This window comes from Entamoeba invadens, assembly GCF_000330505.1.
Source record: "Entamoeba invadens IP1 unplaced genomic scaffold scaff_1105074726053, whole genome shotgun sequence".
Taxonomy (NCBI): Eukaryota; Evosea; order Mastigamoebida; family Endamoebidae; genus Entamoeba; species Entamoeba invadens.
Genome location: NW_004443681.1, coordinates 97,614 through 117,186, shown reverse-complemented (window position 1 = coordinate 117,186; position 19,573 = coordinate 97,614). Strand labels below are relative to the sequence as shown.

At 29.7% G+C, this 19,573-nt stretch overlaps 10 protein-coding genes across 10 annotated transcripts; 3 read left to right on the top strand and 7 right to left on the bottom strand.

The window, feature by feature from the left end:
- Window positions 1-2,901: 2,901 nt before the first annotated feature.
- EIN_321680 (dual specificity mitogen-activated protein kinase kinase, putative) lies at window positions 2,902-3,615 on the top strand (the record flags this gene model as incomplete). The annotated part of the gene is made up of 2 exons (XM_004260468.1): window positions 2,902-3,072; window positions 3,115-3,615. The coding sequence occupies 2 exons, from the start codon at window positions 2,902-2,904 to the stop codon at window positions 3,613-3,615; spliced, it is 672 nt and encodes a 223-aa protein (XP_004260516.1).
- A 554-nt stretch (window positions 3,616-4,169) lies between these two features.
- EIN_321670 (hypothetical protein) lies at window positions 4,170-4,905 on the bottom strand (the record flags this gene model as incomplete). The annotated part of the gene is made up of 2 exons (XM_004260467.1): window positions 4,170-4,800; window positions 4,898-4,905. 2 exons carry the CDS (start codon window positions 4,903-4,905, stop codon window positions 4,170-4,172), a joined length of 639 nt encoding a protein of 212 aa, XP_004260515.1.
- Window positions 4,906-5,118: 213 nt separating this feature from the next.
- On the bottom strand, window positions 5,119-5,457 carry EIN_321660 (hypothetical protein; the record flags this gene model as incomplete). The annotated part of the gene is made up of 1 exon (XM_004260466.1): window positions 5,119-5,457. The coding sequence occupies one exon, from the start codon at window positions 5,455-5,457 to the stop codon at window positions 5,119-5,121; it is 339 nt and encodes a 112-aa protein (XP_004260514.1).
- Window positions 5,458-5,629: 172 nt separating this feature from the next.
- EIN_321650 (hypothetical protein) lies at window positions 5,630-6,265 on the bottom strand (the record flags this gene model as incomplete). The annotated part of the gene is made up of 1 exon (XM_004260465.1): window positions 5,630-6,265. One exon carries the CDS (start codon window positions 6,263-6,265, stop codon window positions 5,630-5,632), a length of 636 nt encoding a protein of 211 aa, XP_004260513.1.
- Window positions 6,266-7,869: 1,604 nt separating this feature from the next.
- Window positions 7,870-9,120, top strand: EIN_321640 (hypothetical protein; the record flags this gene model as incomplete). The annotated part of the gene is made up of 1 exon (XM_004260464.1): window positions 7,870-9,120. One exon carries the CDS (start codon window positions 7,870-7,872, stop codon window positions 9,118-9,120), a length of 1,251 nt encoding a protein of 416 aa, XP_004260512.1.
- A 76-nt stretch (window positions 9,121-9,196) lies between these two features.
- Window positions 9,197-10,438, top strand: EIN_321630 (hypothetical protein; the record flags this gene model as incomplete). Its single annotated transcript, XM_004260463.1, has 1 exon — window positions 9,197-10,438. The coding sequence occupies one exon, from the start codon at window positions 9,197-9,199 to the stop codon at window positions 10,436-10,438; it is 1,242 nt and encodes a 413-aa protein (XP_004260511.1).
- A 609-nt stretch (window positions 10,439-11,047) lies between these two features.
- On the bottom strand, window positions 11,048-12,716 carry EIN_321620 (hypothetical protein; the record flags this gene model as incomplete). The annotated part of the gene is made up of 3 exons (XM_004260462.1): window positions 11,048-12,237; window positions 12,288-12,583; window positions 12,661-12,716. The coding sequence occupies 3 exons, from the start codon at window positions 12,714-12,716 to the stop codon at window positions 11,048-11,050; spliced, it is 1,542 nt and encodes a 513-aa protein (XP_004260510.1).
- An 87-nt stretch (window positions 12,717-12,803) lies between these two features.
- EIN_321610 (hypothetical protein) lies at window positions 12,804-14,405 on the bottom strand (the record flags this gene model as incomplete). The annotated part of the gene is made up of 2 exons (XM_004260461.1): window positions 12,804-14,120; window positions 14,343-14,405. 2 exons carry the CDS (start codon window positions 14,403-14,405, stop codon window positions 12,804-12,806), a joined length of 1,380 nt encoding a protein of 459 aa, XP_004260509.1.
- Window positions 14,406-15,651: 1,246 nt separating this feature from the next.
- On the bottom strand, window positions 15,652-16,191 carry EIN_321600 (hypothetical protein; the record flags this gene model as incomplete). Its single annotated transcript, XM_004260460.1, has 1 exon — window positions 15,652-16,191. One exon carries the CDS (start codon window positions 16,189-16,191, stop codon window positions 15,652-15,654), a length of 540 nt encoding a protein of 179 aa, XP_004260508.1.
- Window positions 16,192-17,643: 1,452 nt separating this feature from the next.
- Window positions 17,644-19,285, bottom strand: EIN_321590 (hypothetical protein; the record flags this gene model as incomplete). Its single annotated transcript, XM_004260459.1, has 3 exons — window positions 17,644-18,315; window positions 18,456-19,029; window positions 19,140-19,285. 3 exons carry the CDS (start codon window positions 19,283-19,285, stop codon window positions 17,644-17,646), a joined length of 1,392 nt encoding a protein of 463 aa, XP_004260507.1.
- Window positions 19,286-19,573: the final 288 nt, after the last annotated feature.

Here is a 19,573-nt window from a genome sequence, read left to right as displayed (position 1 = left end):
TCAACTGTGTTATTCGTGGACACTCAAAGGAGATTTGTAGGATGTTTTTGCCTCCACATGCTATCAGTTAATGAATAAGATAATTCATGTCTTGTCATAGATGACACACACACTGCACAAATAAATTCTCCAAACCTTTATTCGTTGTTGTTTTTAAAAAGAATGATATAACAAGATTGTTGTCATTTGGGTTTTTACGTGACGTATCCAAACAAGTGTTTGAGGAATATTTAAAAGAACTTAAACAGCAACTTGATTTAAGATGTTTATATCCCGTTGGGTTTACATGTGACCGGTCTAAAGCAAAATCATCAGCACTATATTCAGTATTTGGCCAACAGACAAAGATAAGACACTGCTGGTTACACATACATCGCAATTTAGAAAAGCATTTTTCATATGACGATGAAATTGTATATTTGTTTGATTCACTGTTTAAAGAAAACGTTGATAGTGAAAAAGCGGAGGCGTTGTTTTTAGCGAAACTAACATTGTTAATTTCTTCAGAAAACATACTATAAGATACAATTTCAAACATAATGACACCATTGGATCACGAAGAGTATTCCGATTTTTTAAAACTAGTGTTGTCATCTGATACATTTACAGACAAAAATATCAATAATCGATCTGACAAGTTTAATATTCTTAAAACACTCTTTGATATAAAACATACCTTTATGCCATCTCAATTATGTCAAGCGCTGTATTCAACTTCAAATTTGGCAGAAGGTTTTTTTACATGCAAAAGCACCAATACATGGTCGAATTCCAACACTATTGGAAGCGGCAAAGGCTTTTGTATTGGACACACACCAACTCCAAACGAACAAAAATACACTTTCTGAAGAACAGATGAATGCTCTCAAACTGCTGGTCCCAATTAATGTGATACCCAAACTTACTTCAAAAACAGTTTGAAGTAATTTTGGACAGCTTTTGTACGTTTGTTTGTATGAGTAAATGTTCGTTGGGTAATGGATGTAATTGTGAATGTGAAATGTATTTTGAAACGGGGGTTCCTTGTTGTCATATGATATACTTCAGAAAAAGAGGAAGTGATGTGTTTGTTGATCCGCGTTGTCCACTTGGATACTACATAAACATCAGGGGTAAAACACGACTAATCGTGAAGGGTCCTTGTTCTGCACCACTTATTACTCAAGATGATTTTGCAGAAGGATGTTTAATTATGGAAAATATAGTTACTATTCATGAAGTTAAAGTCGTTTCTGATAATAACACTTTGAATGAGAATGATGTCAAAAAGAAATTGTTTGATTTAACATACAATTTGAGGAGAAAAACTGTATTCAAAAAAGTTGTTAGTTTTGTTGAAGAAATTGACAAATTACGAGAAGACAAAACGGTATATTAAAAATGACGAAGTAAAAGACCCTCTGGTTATTGCGTGTGCAGGAAAGAAAAAACTAAAACTTCAAAGAATGTCGATGAATCATTGTCAATAAAACGCAAAAAACAAAACAAGAAAAAAGAACAAATCAAAGATTTTTAAAAAACCAAAAAAATGATTGATTTTTTTACAAGTAAAAAATATTTTTTATTGTCTTTATAATTGTTTCTTAATAGTAAACGTAATTATATAATATAGTTTTTTGGTGTAAAATTGTTTCTATTAGTTGTATTAAAAATTAACTATATTAACAAATGTATACGTGTTGGGTTTGGGTTTAAATCTCATTTACCATACCAAAGTGGGATTACTTGGATAATACCAATTGTGTCCCAAATGATGTTGCAGCTGCACATTGTGTCTTGTTGTAACAAAACAATGCGGGAATTTGTGTTCAATGTGAATATGAATATTACCTTGATAACACATCGCAATGCGAAATGTGTCCGAGTAATTGTTTGAAGTGCAGAAACAAAACAACATGCACCAAATGTCACGACAATTACTTTGTCAACGAATTTGATAAAATTGAAAGAAAATCCAATCTAACAGGGTGTCTTTTTGCAAATGATTTGGCTGCAAAATGTGTTCAAGTGGATTCTTTCTTGTCAACAAGCGTTGTGTATTTTGCAGTACCAAAAATCCCAATTGTGTAGAATGCGATTCACAGAATGGAAAATGTACATTATGTGAATCAGATTATTTAGTGGAAGAAGATCACTGCCTTTTATTTTCATCAAAATAACATTGTGCAGCAGCAAATGATTCAAATGTATAACATGCGACTTTTGGTATTCGCTCAACAATTATCACTCAACTTGTTACTCCAAACCAGTTTGGTGGGTTATCATGATAAGTTGTTTTATCTCGGTCTTCATTGTTGTTTGTGTGATTGCTGTGATGTACTTTGTTTCCAATACCATTCTGAAGAAAGTTGATTTTGCACTTAATGAGAAGAAAGAGAACATGTATGTTGAAAAGTTTTGGATTAATGAATCCAATGTTCTGTGGAAGTTATTAAACAATTCTTCACTTGGTGTTTCAACTGATTATTTGAAATTTGGAGAAGAAAATGAATTGGAGGGAGCTATTCATGTCAACACATTCACTTCAGAGTATTTCCAAATTGCAAACATGAAGGGGAAACATGGTGTTTTGGTCAAATTTGTACTATGAAAAGAACTTGACCAGATGTATGAAATGGAGGTCAATCCGAGTCAACTTCTTTTGAAGAAGAAACAAGGCGCAAACATTGAAATTAAAGTAAGACCCCTTTACACTTTTCATATAAAAGATAACATCCAATTTTTGTACAAGACGTCTTTACAAATGAACAAAAAATTTCAAACATCAAAATAGCATTTGACACAGAACTCTCAACACGATTAAATCCAAATGACATTTGCGAAGAATTTAAACTTGGAGAAGGGAGTTTTGGAATTGTATATAAAGGAAGATATCAGAACAATATTGTTGCAATCAAAAAGATGAAAAGGTTGTGCTACATCCAAGGACAAATGGAAGAATTTGAAAAGGAAGTGTCAATGTTGGACAAATTCAGAAGTGATTATATCGTCCATTTCTATGGTGCTGTGTTTATCCCAAATAAAATATGTATGGTCACTGAATTTGCACAAATTGGGTCTTTGCATGACTTGGTGAAGCATAAAAAGAGTGAATGAATAGAGAATAAAATAAAGATCAAAATTGTGTTAGATGCAGCATATGGCATATCCTACCTTCATTCCAATGGCATTTTACATAGAGACATCAAGCCAGATAATATCCTTGTTGTTGCACTCGATTTTGATCAAAAGGTGAATGCAAAACTGACTGACTTTGGATCATCAAGAAATATTAATATGATGATGACTAATATAACATTCACTAAAGGAATTGGTACATTAGTTTTCATGGCACCTGAAGTGATAATGTCCCAAAAATACAAAATATCTGCAGATGTATATTCATTTGCAGTCACTATGTATGAATGCTTTGCGTGGAGCCGGTCATATGCATCCAATGAATTTTTATACCCATGGAATGTGGTCGACTTTGTTACAAAGGGGAAACGCCTTCCAAAACCAGAGAACTTCTCTGATGAATGCTATAAAATAATTTGCGATTCTTGGAAACATAAAGCAGGCGATAGACCTCCAATTGAAAATGTTATAAAACAAATTAAAGCTTTGATTGTGTAATTTGTATTGTGTTTAACATTTGGGTTAATTTTAATAACAGGAAGTAGTATTAACGTCAAAAGTTGATAATCAAGACAAAATTTAATGATTTAACACATTAACTTTGTTTTTCAATATATTTGTTTGACAATTGTTGTGTTTGTAAAACGATTCAACCATTTTAAATGATTTATTAAAAAAATCTATTTTGAAACATAAAATAAAAATTTAATTTTACATATAAATTTGGTTTGAAAAAGATAAAAAATATGAAGTGGGAAGATATTGAATTTTTAGTGGTTTTGGATAATGTGGTTAAAACATAGGAAATCCAATTTATCGGTTTTGTAACTGACATAAATAATACGATTACATATGCTAATAATAAAACCATATAATAAACAGTCTAGTTTTTGATTAATTACAACAACAATAAATTATTCAAAAATTATGGGATTTTATAACAAATTAATTCATTAATTATAAGTAGTAAAAGAATTAAAAAAACCCAAAAAACAAAACTTCCTGTTGATAAAAAATAAAAACCAACAACCACATTTTACGTTTGTTCCAACTTATTTATTTTTATTTTCTTTGATTACTTTTTTACACTTTTTAAAACAATACTTATCAGTGAATGTGACTGTGCTTGGAATGGTAATTTCCAGAGATTGACACCCATAAAAACAGTCATATCCAATCGACTTTACACGACTTGGTATTACAATTGTTTGTATTTTGATACATCGACTAAAAGCGCAAGACCCCAATGCACTGACGTTCTTGGGTATAACAACTTTTTCTAATTCAAAACAATTGAAGAAACATTGATGGGGTATTGCTTGCAATTGATGAGGAAGAGTTATATTCTTTAACATGTGACACTCGCGAAAACAAGACTTTCCGATGTTGGTAACAGTGTTTGGGATATCAACTGAGACAAGACAAGAACAACAATTAAAACACAAATCATATATACTGTTAATTTTTCCACCAATATCACATGAAGTCAATTTGATGCAATGATCAAATCCCTTTTCGCCAATAAAACATTCACAGTCGGGTATTACAATTGATTTTAACGATGAACAATCTTGGAAACAAAAATCACCAATCGACTTCAAATGGCCAGGAAACGAAAATCCACTTAATTTGCTACATCCATGGAAACAATATTGTGGCAATAAAGTGAGTGTTTCTGGCACACTTATTGACGTAAGACTGTAACAGTTGTCAACAAAACAACACCCAATTGTTGTAACTGTTATTGGAAGGTCAAGTACCTTCAATGCAAAACAGTTACCAAAACATTTGTTTCCTATTTATCTCAAATTGCTTGGAAGTGTTATTACAGATAAAGATTCACAGTAGTAAAAACAGCCCTCATAGAGTGAGGTGATTATGTTAGGCAATGAAAATTTTTTAAAATTTGAACGCGAATAACATTCATATCCAAGCATTTTTATAGTATTTGGTATATCATCGCCATAAACTTTTCTGTCACTTTTTGTGTATATAACATTCTTAAATGAGATATTTGAATGTAAGTGGGTTTGAGTACAATCGTAGGTCACTACAAACCAAACATTGATTTGGAAGAAGTCGATTTTGGTTGTTGTTTCTAGTTTTTTTTCTATTAAATAAATCATTACCGAAAACTTCATTGTCACAGTTCCATAAATTAAGTGTTTCGATCTTTGGAAAAAATTTGATAGTCTTTTTGTTTATTGGAACTGGGTTGTTGTGAAATTTGTCCATATTTCCTTGAAACTTTTTACAAACCATTTCCAATACAATTAAGTTGTTTATCGTCGAAAAATATTGGGAAACTACCATCATATGGTACACATCAAGTTGACTCATTGTTTTTTTTATTTTTAGTAATATTTATTGGTAAGTAGTATTAATTAGCACTTTTATAATAAATAAATATTATTCAAAATACTAATAAATATCAAAGTTTATATTTAAAAATTCGACAAAAAAATTGTTAAATCATAGTTTTAAACTCAAAAATTTAAGTTAAATTAACTTATTATTCCTTTTTCAATACGATTTGTTTGCCTTCTTTGTACACTTTGAGGTCATCTGGGTTGTCTAACTGACTGTAATCAAAGTCGATATTATCAATGTAAAGTGTATTTTTCAATTCCCCTCCATTGTGAACAAAAGTAAAACCAAGTCCTTGGTGCCAAAAGTAAACTTTTTTCAATACGCCTTCTTCCACTCTCAATCCATTTGCGTTACAACATTTGATACTCATCTCCACTATTTTAGCGTTATTGGTGACGATTGTTACATCTTTAAAATTAATTGAAATAATCTTGATGGAATCTGGTATCGACAATTTACCACCAAACCTTGTTATTCGTATTTCTTCCAGTGTTGTTGCTTTTCTCAAATCAAGTAAAAATTCTTGGTTATCACAAATGGCTTCACTACAGTCTATAAACAATTTATTAAGCTGCATATCTTTAATCATTTGGCATATTCTCTCACTATCATTTTCATCAACAGCTTGCATCATAAAAATGCTTTCCGATGACAATAAAGGCATTTCCAACTGGGTATCATAATCACTTTTATATATCAATAAATGTGGATTACACCTGTTCTGATTGTAAAAATCGTTGATTGCTTTCACATCATTTTCGTCGTTTACATAGTCCATGTTGTAGTAATCAGAAGTGTCATTGTGTTCCACTTATAAGGTCACTTTTATATTTCTACTCAGTAAGTTGATAATGTCATCTTTGAGTGATAAAATCTGACTAATTGTGTGTTTCAATGTTACTTCTTGAAGAGTTTGCAACGAAAATAAATTTCTCTGGAAATTACTGTCGCCGTAATAAGAATCATGTGACATTGAAAAACGTCTCAACCTTGTTAGCTTAGAGGCATTGTTCCCAATGAATGTGTCACTATCTTCAATAGACAAATCAGTCACTAAAGGTAATATTTTGGTGTCTATTGAGCTATGTGTGTTTCTTCTCGTAATATGAAGTGCTTTCAAGTTTACGAAAAGGTTCATTAATTTGTCCAAAGAAAAAGAATCATCAAAAATGTCTTTAGTAACAACAAGTGTTTCAACTTTTGGAAAATATCTTGACATTTTAGTTAATTTGTGTTCATCAAAAGCAATATTGTATGGCGTTGTATATAACAACGTCGTTGCCTCACGACAAGACTTGTTAACATAGACAAGGCGTTTTATGGATTTAAAATCCATATAAAGAACAACATTCATGATGTATATTCTTTCTAATCGCATTTTTAATAATACAGTTTGTTCATCTATTTATCATAATACTTGAGTCATGATTCATATATGAAGTTTAAATTATTTATGAATAATTTTACGTTAATAAAACGTAAAATATACAATATTATTATCAAACAAAACATCGTTTTTATTGACATAAACTGTGTTTAAACACATCAAAATTGTTTTAAAAATAAAAATAATATTTCCATGTTTTAAACTGTAATTTATAATTTTAATATATAAAAATAGATAGTATTTTATTGATTATTATTGTTAATTTACATGTGATTCCCAATAAATTCTGTTATAAACAAATACAGAAAAAACTATTGCTTATATTTTAATATATTTAAGTTGTTAAAAACAATTTTCATGTTCTAATTCTCATTCAAAAACATGTTTTTTGAACATAAACAATTTAATTATTTAAATCACACAATTTTTATAAATCCGACTTTATACAGATATCTGAAAAATAAACTGACACAGAAAAAACGGCTAATAATAATTTAATAGTACTTTATAGTTTTTTGTTTTTTTTATTTTTTTTTTCAAAATTTTCAATGAAATAATCATTATATAGTTTTCTAAAACCATTTTTATAGTAGATTGAATTAAAACATTTTAATTATTAAAATATTAATATGAAAAAAAAACAATAAACCAAATAAATAATATAAAAATTAATGTTAATAGTAAGTTAAAATATAAAAAATTCAATTTTTAAACTCATTCATCAGAATGCCACCACAACTCGACGTCTTTTCTTTTCAAATTGTCGCCAAGTACTTTTACTTGTATGAAGATTATGTTAATGCTGTTCAAATAAACAAAAAGTTTTTAAATATATTAGACCGTTTCCGCTACAACCCAATTTCTGTAAGTACTTTAAAACTGTTTCCTTACATTGAAACACAGCACTTGTACACAAAAAAGACACTTTAATTCCATTTGTTAAACGTTATGTAGTGTGGTTTACAGTTTCTTTGACAGACTCGTATTCTCTTTTTATGGATTTAAAAGTTGTTTACAAACACGTTAAAATAGACAACGAAGACTTTTTTACCAACTCAATAAGTGACATCAATGAAATATCAAAATCAGTCAACATTTACTCTTTATCACTCCTCAACAATTTCACAGAAATAACCGAATTAAGTGTTCCTCTTCACATTAAAAAATTGAAAACAAGTGTTTTTGATAATAACACAAATTTAGTTTCTGTTAATCTTCACAACAACATCAGAAAAATACCAACAAGATGTTTTTTTAACTGCGGCAATTTAAAACAAATAGATCTCCCACCCACACTTACAAAAATTGGAGATTCAGCGTTCAGTCAATGTGGAATTGAATCGCTTAAAATTCCAGACTCCGTGTCTTTTTTGGGTGAAAGTGCTTTTCAGAACTGCACAGAACTTGAACATTTGACATTTTCGAAATCACTGTTTATAATTCCAAATGGTTGTTGCGATGGTTGCCATGTTTTAAGTGATGTGGTTCTTCCAGAGAATCTTCTTGAAATTTGTTCGCGTGCATTTCAGCAGAATTACAATTTGGATGTCGATATTCCAAAGAGTGTCACTAAAATAGAACAAGACGCGTTTTACGAGTGTCTTGGCAATATTTATTTGGATGTTGGACCGGAATGTAAAATAGAGAAAGACTCTCCTTGGGATATTGACGTACTTTTTGGGACGTATAACTATAACAAAGAATGTAACCACGTTATATTTGCAGAGGATTTACACATTAAAGTTAACTTCACTCCTTTCAAAAAAGATAAGTACATTAAAGTCATTGATTTTGGAAATCTAACAACAAAAAAACTCAATTGGAGCTGCAGTGGCATACAAAATTTAGAAAAAGTATATATGTCACCGTTGGTTACAAAATTTAAAGGAATGATGTTTAAAAATTGTGTAAAATTGAAACACATTTTTGGGATGGAAAATGTTGTAAAAATAAGGTTTGAATGTTTCAACAACTGTGTTGCACTTGAAGAACTTGTGATCAACAAAAGTGCAAAGATTGAAACAAACTGCTTTGTAAACTGTACATCACTCACAAAACTTGAAATCCCAAATTATGAGAGGAAAGTCGAGTTTTTGGTGACACAGGAAGACCAGAAGGTGATTGAACAATTTAACTATGTGTGCACACAAATTAGCGTTTGTTTTGATGCAAATAATTGCAAATCAAAACTTGTAGAATTCACAACAAATCCAAATATAAATACAAAACAAGATGCGTTTTTTTGAGTGGGTTGGTGTTTGCAAAAACAAAGAAATTACGAAGATTGAAGTTCCAGTTAATGTGACTAAAATAGGACTCATGATGTTCGCAAATGACTACATCAAAAATCTGAATTTGGGGAATATCAAAGAAATTGATGAGTATTGTTTTGGGAGTGCACTTGAGGAGGTCACAATTCCAACAACACTCACAAAAATAGGTCACAAATTATTCACAAAATGTAATAATTTAAGAAAGGTTGATTTGTGTGGTAAAGGGAGTTTTAGTGGGGAAGTGACTTTTGAGGAGAAGAAGAAACTTGAGAAATGCGGTGTTCATTGTGACAAAGTTGTTTTTACATATAAAGATTACTCACAGATGAAATTTGTGACCACTTGTGATGTACTTTCGTTATCGGAAGGAAACAACTTAATACAATCACTTCCTTCAATTGTGATCCCAGACACTATACAAGTCATTTTCAACAACTGTTTTGCGAATTGTATGTATCTTGAAGAAATTGTGTTGCCTTCGAAACTCACTGAAATTTGCAATTTTGCGTTTTTTAAATGTTATTCACTCAACAAAATTGTGTTACCAACACATTTGCAAATTATTGGGAAATCTGCATTCATGTTTTGTGCTTCTTTAAAAGACATAGACATTCCATCAAGCGTCACTTTCATTGGAAAATCCGCGTTTGAGGGGTGCGTCAAACTACAAAAAGTTGTTTCTCCAACCATTGTTTTCAATTCACCAAAAGTGTTCAAAAGGTGTTGTTCACTCACTAAAATTGATGTCTTACATTCGAGAGAAATGAACATAACAATGAAGAAAACTTTTAAATATAGCTATCAATTGTCTTCAATAGACATTCCAAAGAGTGTCATCAAAATAGGAGATTACACATTTAAAAACATGTATTGGTTAGATGAAATATCAGTACCACAAAATGTTGTCTTGATTGGTAATAAAGCGTTTTTACATTGCAATTTACTCACTCAAATAGTCTTTGGACATTCACTGCAAGAAATTGGCGCGTTTTGTTTTAAAAATTGCAGCAAATTGGAACAACTTTATTTTCCAAAATCGCTCACTTTTATTAAGAAAAACGCCTTCATACATTGCGACAAATTAAGTTGTCTGCATTTTGAAGGAAAGTTTCCAAAATGCCAAATTGAAACTTTTAATAGTTGTAATAACTTGAAGAACATAACAATTGAAGGTAATAAGATCAATGAAATAGAACAACCAGTCACTTTCACAATTGCGGACAATTTTGAAAAACACCAAATTCACTGCAAGAATGTAATTTTTACAAAAGTGATATTCAAAAGAATTTAAAAATTGTCAATTTAAACGGAACAACAATCGGAAAAATTCCACTTAATGTAACCCAAGTTGGTGATGGTTGTTTTAGAAATTTTAAAGACACAAATTGCATTGAAATACACAAAAATATAAAAAGTATTGGAAGAATGTGTTTTTGTCAATCGTTCACTCGAGAAAATGTGATGTTTGAAGACGCAGACAATGTCATTATTTCTGAAAACGCATTTGATAATTAACATTTCAAGTATAGTTGTAGATTAAGTATCAATTTAATTATAAAATCAGTTCTGTAATTATATTGTATTGGATATACAATATAATACTTATCGATATAATACTTATCGATCATAAGTATATATAATATATATTTATAATACATACTCATAGAATATTTTAAATTTAAATAAATACAAATTGTTGTTCATTTCAAAATATTTTCAATAAATTAACTTGTTCATAAATGTAAAGATATGGGTTTAAAATGAATTAGAATGTTAAGTGAACAAAAATTATATATAATTAGAATAAAAATTGGTATTTAAAATAAGTTGTTGTTTTTAGTTGTGTGTTGTGAGTTGTATTTATTAAAAAATAATAACCAAATCATTGTAATTACGGAGGTTAATTGGTTTTTGTTTGCAAAACCACGACTTTTTCAAATTTTGTGTTGTCGAAGCACCCCATTCCAATATTCTTGATGTGTTCCAAATTTATTGTGTTTAGTGACACACAATTATCAAAACAGAAGGGGGTTAACTCTGTTATTGACGATGGTAATATGACATTCTCGAGTTGTGTTGCACACGCAAAACAAAAATTACCAATTTGAGTAATGTTATTTGGTATTTCAATTTCAGTAATTGTTGTGTTATTAAAAAATGCACCTTCATCAATGCGATGAACATTTTTATTTTTCAAAATATCAATTCCAAATATTTTTAAATCATTAAATTTCACTTTTACGTTGTCACAAATAATGCTATTCTTTTCAAACTGTTTGTGAAGTGTATAACTGACTTCTCCATTATAATTGTTTATCTTTTCACCTTCAATTTGTATTTCGGTGAGTGATGTACATCCTTCAAATACATCATTTCCAAATTTTATATTTTTGTTTTTAAAATTGACACTTTTCAAATTTAAGCAATTCATGAAACAGCCATCCTCCATTTTTACAAGTGTTTTTGGGAATGTAAGACTCTCAAGGAAGTAACAGTTTTTGAATGCGAATTTCTCAATTGTTTTAAGTGTTTCTGGCAATACCATTTCTTTCAAGTTATAACACTTCATAAACGTACAATGAGGAATACATTCAACATCTCCAAACCTTTCAAATTTAACAAGCGAATTGCAACACCAAAAGACTCCTCGTTTTAAAAATTGAATTTTTGGAATTGTTTTTAAATTAAAACAATTCATAAAACACTGCGAGTTATAAACAACTTCCTGTGACTCACAACACACACTTTCAAGCGAATAACAAAATGCAAAACATCGTTCACCAACTTTTTTAAGACTTTTTGGGAGTGTTACACTTTTTAATGAATAACAATTATTAAACACTTCATAACATATTTTTTCTAATGTGTTTGAAAATGTAACACTTTGTAAAAATTGTGCACCACTAAAACATTCACCAGTGATTTTCTTTGTAACCAACGACACGTCCACGTCTTTGATATAATCAGTATTACAAAAGCACCTGTCAAGAACTTCAATTTTTGATGGTACCACAAACTTGTCATTATCATTAAAATCTGTTAAAATAAAGCTTTTCAATGAACCTGTATTTTTTAAAAAAACATTTTTATCTTGGTTGTAAATATATTTAATCACAGAAAAATCAACCTTTGTACCATACAAGTCGTAATCACTTGTATAGTGTAATTGACATTGTGAAATGTGTACCCAAACGCTTTCATTTGAAGATAAAACTCGTAACTGACAGCAACTGTTTTGAAAAATAATTTTTTGAATTGTTCAATGTTATGCATGTTTGAATTGTCTGATTTGTTTAAACAGCAACAGAATGATATTTTAGTGAGTTTGTTACACTCATCCAATATTAAACTTTCAAATTTTTTGATTGTTATAGGAAATACAATTTCACACAAATTTTTGTATTTTTTGAAAAACGTATAACATATTTTTGTGACACTTGATGGGACTTCTATTTTTGTACTATTAAGAGGAAACTCGACGTTATAATTCAGTTTTGTTGTATTTGGTGTAACATTGTGGATATTTTCTTGGTCTTCAGTTTCTTTTTCAATATCAAAACTGCGTCCATCTTCAAATACAATCGAATTCAAATTGGTGCATCCAGCAACAACACGTTTTCCAATTTTTGTAACACTTTTTGGGATATAAAGTTAAGTCAAACTCGTTGAATCCGAAAAGCCTTTGTTCCAATTTCATGCACATTTGGCGGCACGACAAATTCTTCAAGTTTTGACCTTGAAAAGCAACACTTTGGAATTTTTGTGATAGTGGATGGTATTTGTATTTTATTTGCGTTGTTCACATAAAAATTAGATTCATTTAACAAAAAGGCATTTTCAGATATCAAAAGCTTCTCAATTGGATTATTGAAGTTGTAACATCCGATGTCTGCTTCAACAATAGTAGTAGGAATGTACACTCTTGGGTGTTCACTCAAATAATTAGAATCATTGTCAAACATGTCCAAATCCCCAAGATGAATGTAATCAGCGTGATTAGAAACATCACATAATGTGTCACAAAAGTTGTCAAATTTAAACACTTTCTCAACAATTTCTTCGCTTTTCATTACATTCAAAACTTTAATTCCAAGCCTCATAAATATTTTCTTTTCACTTTCAGTTGCAGTGTACACGTGTTTCATATAAGAAAATGGAACATCTAATTTGGTTAGTGAAGTGCATTGTTCAAAACAGCCGCCATCTTCAAAGATAACATTGTCATTAAAAACAAGTTCTTTCAATTGTTCACATTTCTCAAATGCAAAACTTCCAACTTTTCGAACTTTTTGTGGAACGTCAAATTTACTCAGTTTTTTACAATTCGAAAAAGCATTTTGATCAATGACTTCCAAGTTCGTAGAAAGAGTAATTTTTTCAAGTAAGTTGCACTCTGAAAACGCGGAGTCTGCGATGATCTCTACGGTGTTGTCCATCACAACTTCTTTGAGATGCTTACAATCATAACACGTCATACGGGGTATACACGTTTTACCACAAAATTTGATACTTGTGAGTGTATTTCTAGAGAATACAAGTTCGTTGATAAAGACCTTCTTATCAACTGTAAAATTATTGAAAGCACATTCATTAAAAGCACGATATCCAATCAACGTCATCTGTTTACCAAAGCTTACGGAAGATAGTGATGTACATCTATTGAAACATGAGTCTGGAATGAACTTAAGCAGTTTTGGGAGTTTAATTTCTTTCAAATTTATGCAATTGTAAAATGAGTAATTACCAAGTGTCATGAGATATGGCGGCAAAACAATTTCTGTGATATTTGAGCAATCAGAAAATGCGTATTGAGAAATTTCAATGACTGAGGTTGGAAGAATTATTGAAGGTACATCACAGTTTTCAAATGAATTGTTTCCAATTTTTTTGACGAAGTTTGGGATTATGCCGTCAAAAGCGATTTGGTCTTCTTTTATAAAAACAGAGATAGGACAAACGTTGTAATTTTTTAACTCAAATAAATAATTATTTATTTGAGTTAAATAAAAAACTTTTTTGTGTTGGCAATTCAGAGCAGAGTGCCGTTAAAATTCAATTCACACTTAAAGCAGAATTAATAATTCTAACTTTGGATGAACCACTAAATAAACAACTTAAAACGAGGTTATGCGTGTGAAGTAGAAATTCTTTTATTAATTCAGTGTACACTTAATAGGAATGTTGTAGAATGCAACAATTGGACTTAAATATTTACATTTAAATGGAATATTACACAGAGACATCAAATTGGACAACATCATCAATTTCTCATTTTATATAAATGAAAAGGGTAATACAAAATTGACCGACTTTGGGAGTGCATATGATGTGAGAATGCAAGAAATGTGAATATGATGATGATTAACACAATATTCACAAATAGCATTGGTACTCCAAAGTACATGGCACATAATATATTCTCAAAAGATAAGTTTAAAATACCAGCAGATATCTATTTGTTTGAAATGACTATGTATGAGTGTTTGAATGGAAAGTTTGCGTTTCAAAGTGACACTTTTATATATTAATGGAATATTGTCAATTTTGTAAATAAAAGTTATTGAATGCAAAAACCTAATACAATCGGTGAACATAAATTTGTAATTATTTAAATGTGTTTAAAACATAAAGCAAAAAGAACATATTTTAGTTAAAGACTTTGTGGAAAGACTTGAAGACTTGTATATGTAATCGTGTATTTATTATATACTTGATGTTATTTTTGGTTCATTTGGTTATTAATTAAAGTTTCCAATATATAATAATTCTAATAGATTTAATTGTTATAATTTTTTGACGGTTTGATTAATGAAATACTATAAAAATCATTTATAATTAACCACAAAATATTAAAATATTTAACTATATCTTGTAGTTTTTATGGAAAAAAAATCAAAAACAACAATAGAGTAACATATATTTCAATTAAAAAAAGCCATTCTGTGGATTCTTTTGGATAGAGAGAGAAAATGTAAATAATTTTGTTATTGCCGCCCAAGTCAAGCCACTGATCAATTGAATACAAGTGAAAGGTCAACAATTTCAAATCAAAAGATCAATTTAAAGGTGTTGACAAAAATAAAAGATGTAGTGGACACTTTTTTACAAAAGTACAAAACAATTACATGTCCAGCATATTCCAATTGTCACTGCGACTTGCAATTAAAACGTTTCCATCAATATTAACAAACTATCAAGAAATCAAAAACAACGAAATAAAGACTTGGAAATAAAAAGAAGAAGTCAAGATACTTGATGTTGGCGAATAAACACCAAATCATTTTTTCTGTAATTGATGATGGTATTTTTGAAGTGAAGAAAAAACATATGGAAACACAATCAGTAGTGATTAATGTATAACAACAAAAAATTAAATCACTTCATTATGGAATTCAAAGTGTTAAAATTTTATCAATTTCGATATTATATTATTGACTCTTTTAACTATTCTTTATTTAAACAAAACCAAAAAATAAACAAATAAAAATTAACTAAATTATCACATTAATTTCGATGAATTACTGTATTTGATAAGAAACAATAATCACCAATTGATGTGACACATGTAGGTATCGTAACACTGCTTAGACTTTTACAATTATCGAAACAATTATTACCAATTGATGTTACACTCGATGGTATGTTATTACCAAATATCATTCTATCATTAAGAGTGTAAGTAACATTTTTAAACTCGATGTTTCGACTTTTGTTTCTGTCAACAGTTTCAAAATCAACATTAAACCACACGATGATTTTAAAGAACTCTTTCTTTAAAACAACTTTATTTTCACAATCTCCATTTTCAACTGTGTTTATCAGAAGTCCATTACCAAAGTTCTCGTCTTCTACATTCCACAAATGAAGTGTCTCGATGTTTGGAAAAAATCCAATTGTTTTGGAATTCAATGATATTGGGTTGAAGTGAAACTTCTTCATATTACCACCAAACTTCTTGCATACTAACTCCAAGTTAATGAAGTCTCCAATAGTCTCGAGGTACTTCGACACTATCATGATGTGATAACCAGTAAGTCTTGACATTTTGATTTTTTAAGTTTTTGTTGTTTAACCCTTCGAGGACGGGAAAAATCAAAATTTGTAAAAAAATAAAAATCTTAGTCAATTGTAATGTAAATGTGACTTTTTTTCTTTAATTTTTTCAAAAAAAGCCAGACACCCTGGAACGACGGCTCTAGTATATTTTTATAGTAAAATGTTATAAATTATAGTAAAAAAGTAATTTTTTGTTGAAGTTGGGATGAACAAAGGTTCACTTTTTTGCTTGATCCTTTCAGAAACAAGTCACATTTCAATGGAAAAGTCAGATCAAAAATTTATTGAGATGTCCACAACCAATTACGATAATAAAATTAATTATAAAATATAACAAAGACCAAATTGCATCATAAAACATACTGGTCTGGAATATTCAAAATTAATTACATCATAAAATAACAAAGAAAAGAAATAAAACATAGATCTTGAGGTGTCTTGAAATTTGAATATGCAATTGATCTCAAAAATAATTACAAGGGAAATTAAATAGATTTTTTTGTAAACTTTGAAAAATACAATAATTTAAAAAATTGGGTTTTACTATTTTTTTATAATACAATAAAGTAAGACGAAAAGACACTTTTGTTTGTTCCGACTTTGAAAAATAAATCTTAAAGAAAATAAATGTAAAATAAACAAAAAATAACTAAAATACATTTTCAAAAGTATAAAAAATCACAAAATCGAGAAAAATTCTCGAAAATGACTTAAACAGTCAATATAGTCGCGTTTGTATAAACTTTGATCACCATGAGGTTTTATGGTCACCCGTTGAGTTTCAAGTCGTGCCACTGTCAAAGAAGCAAGATATGAATTCATTATTTGTTATTTTATTTTTTTATCATTTTCAAACAAAAACAAAGGGCAAAATTGATTTGATATTATCATTTTCATATAAATGTTATTGTATATGGTAATCAAATGCTTATTTTGCATTCACTGTTTATGCATTTTTAAATTATGCATTTTTGGGCAACAAACAAATAATTTAAATTAAAAATAAAGGGATAATAGAAATTATAAACAAAAAAACAAATAGCAAAAAACTTAACAAATAATAAAAAAATATTTTGAACTATATTATATAATAAAAAATATTATTTATTAAAATGGAATTTTAATAAATTATAGTTTTGTCATAATAAATTTACAATTTGATAGAATTATCAACAAACACCATTATAACATCATTATCACCATAATACTCATGCATATACTTTACCAACGGTTGTTTATGGTGTTGAGTAACGACATCACGATGTTGTTATAACACAAGTTTTTAAAAACTTATCCATAAGTAAAAAAGAAAAAAAATGGTATAATGACCCCTATTTTTATTTTATTTCACGATAATTTTTTTCGAGGTTCAATAAAAAAGCACGTATTGAATGAAATAAACAGTTCCAGCTTTATAAAAAACCAAACAAAATAGAAAAATCATTTCATTTTCATTAAAGCACCAGAAAGATTGTTCAAAAAATCCACTCGTTTGCAAGGGTGGTAATTTGAGTACGTTTTATACGCGTTTAAGGCAGCTATATCAATCATATCATATAAAGCCCTGATGTTCCACCTGTTTGTTCGACGTCTACACGTATAATACCTGGTCATCTGATCCACAGTGTCAACCCCACCCATTTTGTGGTTGTAATCAAGGATGGGCTGGGGTTTGTGTATTGTCATTTTTTCTTTGCCAATGAACACATCCTGCTCGACGACTTCAATTTCATTCTTTTCGTGGCAGGTTGACAAGACCAATACCAGCTTCTTTTTCTCGTTGAAGTAAGAGATGAGCTTACACTTTCCTTTCGAGAAAAAGATGGTGGTATCGGGAGTTCTCCCTTTGATGGTCTTTGCTTCGTCAGGAAGTTCTTTCCTATTAATCCTCATGGTTCCCAAAAGTTGGCACCCACATGAAGCAAGGTAGTGTGACAACCTTAACGTACAGAAGAAGTTGTCACACACAACGGTAAACTTGTTACCACCGCATAACATGGGTAGCACCATGTCCCCGACCACTCTAAAGCCCTGATTGTCCTCCTTACCACCACACTTACCACAGTACATTTGGAGGTTTAGAGTCATTCCTGTCTCACAGTCAGCACACATCTACGAGTCAGAAAACTATAAATAACTCAAATAAACAAATAATTAAATTATTAAATTTGATTATACATGTCAAACCAATAATAACTATCCGTCATTTTTGACTTCATAAATAAAACTCATTTGGTAAAAATAGAACAAACCCAAAACTTTATACCATAACGTCCAGGCTTAGACTTAATAAACACCTTAGCACACATACGCCCTTTATAAAAACACAAATGTTCGTCAACAGAAACACTATTACTAGGTTTGTAATAAGTTTGGTTGACAAGGTTGAAAATAAACTTATCTAAAATCACTCTAATTTTAGAAAAGCTGTCGTGTGCATTTGGAGTTATTGCAGGGACGACTTTAACAACTCCACTACCAACGATGCCCCTTTTGATTCTGACATCTTTCCTGAGTTGCTCTTCAGAGAGATCTCTGAAATCTCGATCTGAATATTCCGCGCAGTTGAAATACTCTCCTTCTGGTCCGTTATCAACTTCCTCTTTCTCTTCGACATCCCCATCATCTGAAGTGTCTGATGCATCATCACAAACATCATCTGGCTGGCCCACATCGTAAGTTTCGATGTGTGAAGAAATGAATTTAAACATGTCACGTGGCATGCTATTTCTATAAATAGATTTTCCGTGGTCGATTGACCAAAGCTCTTCCACGGGATTAATGACATCACGGTGAGCTCCCATGTTGAGAAGAATTCCTAGGTACCTCAGAATGCTCGTTTTAGAAAGTTTGTTATCATCAGTCTTATGTTCTTTGGCTATTTTTTTATTTGAAAACAACAAAAGGTTATTTGTTATCTCTTCACAAAAAACAACCTAAAACACTCAACTTCAGTTAAATTACTTCCTTTGGGATCAAACGAGTAAGTCGGATCAGGCGAAGCTTTAACGTGTCGTGAGCTTTTTGGTGCTTCTCCTTCTTTCTTCCATTTAAATGTGCCAACAATCTCGTCTTCTTGCATAAGGTTTATGTTTATTAAATTCGATAAAAATGTTTGCGATAGAAATTTATTGTTTTAATTTAACATATTATAATATTACATTGATTTACATGTATATAATAAATAATAATATTATTATAAAAAACGATCAACAAAACATTTTTTTAAACATTTTTGTATTATATAAAAATAATTTAAATTAATTAAAAAAATCATTATAAATTTAATTTATACTTTAGATTATATTTATTTTAAAATAATACAAATTATAACTAATTTTCATTGTTATTATTGATTATATTTATTAGT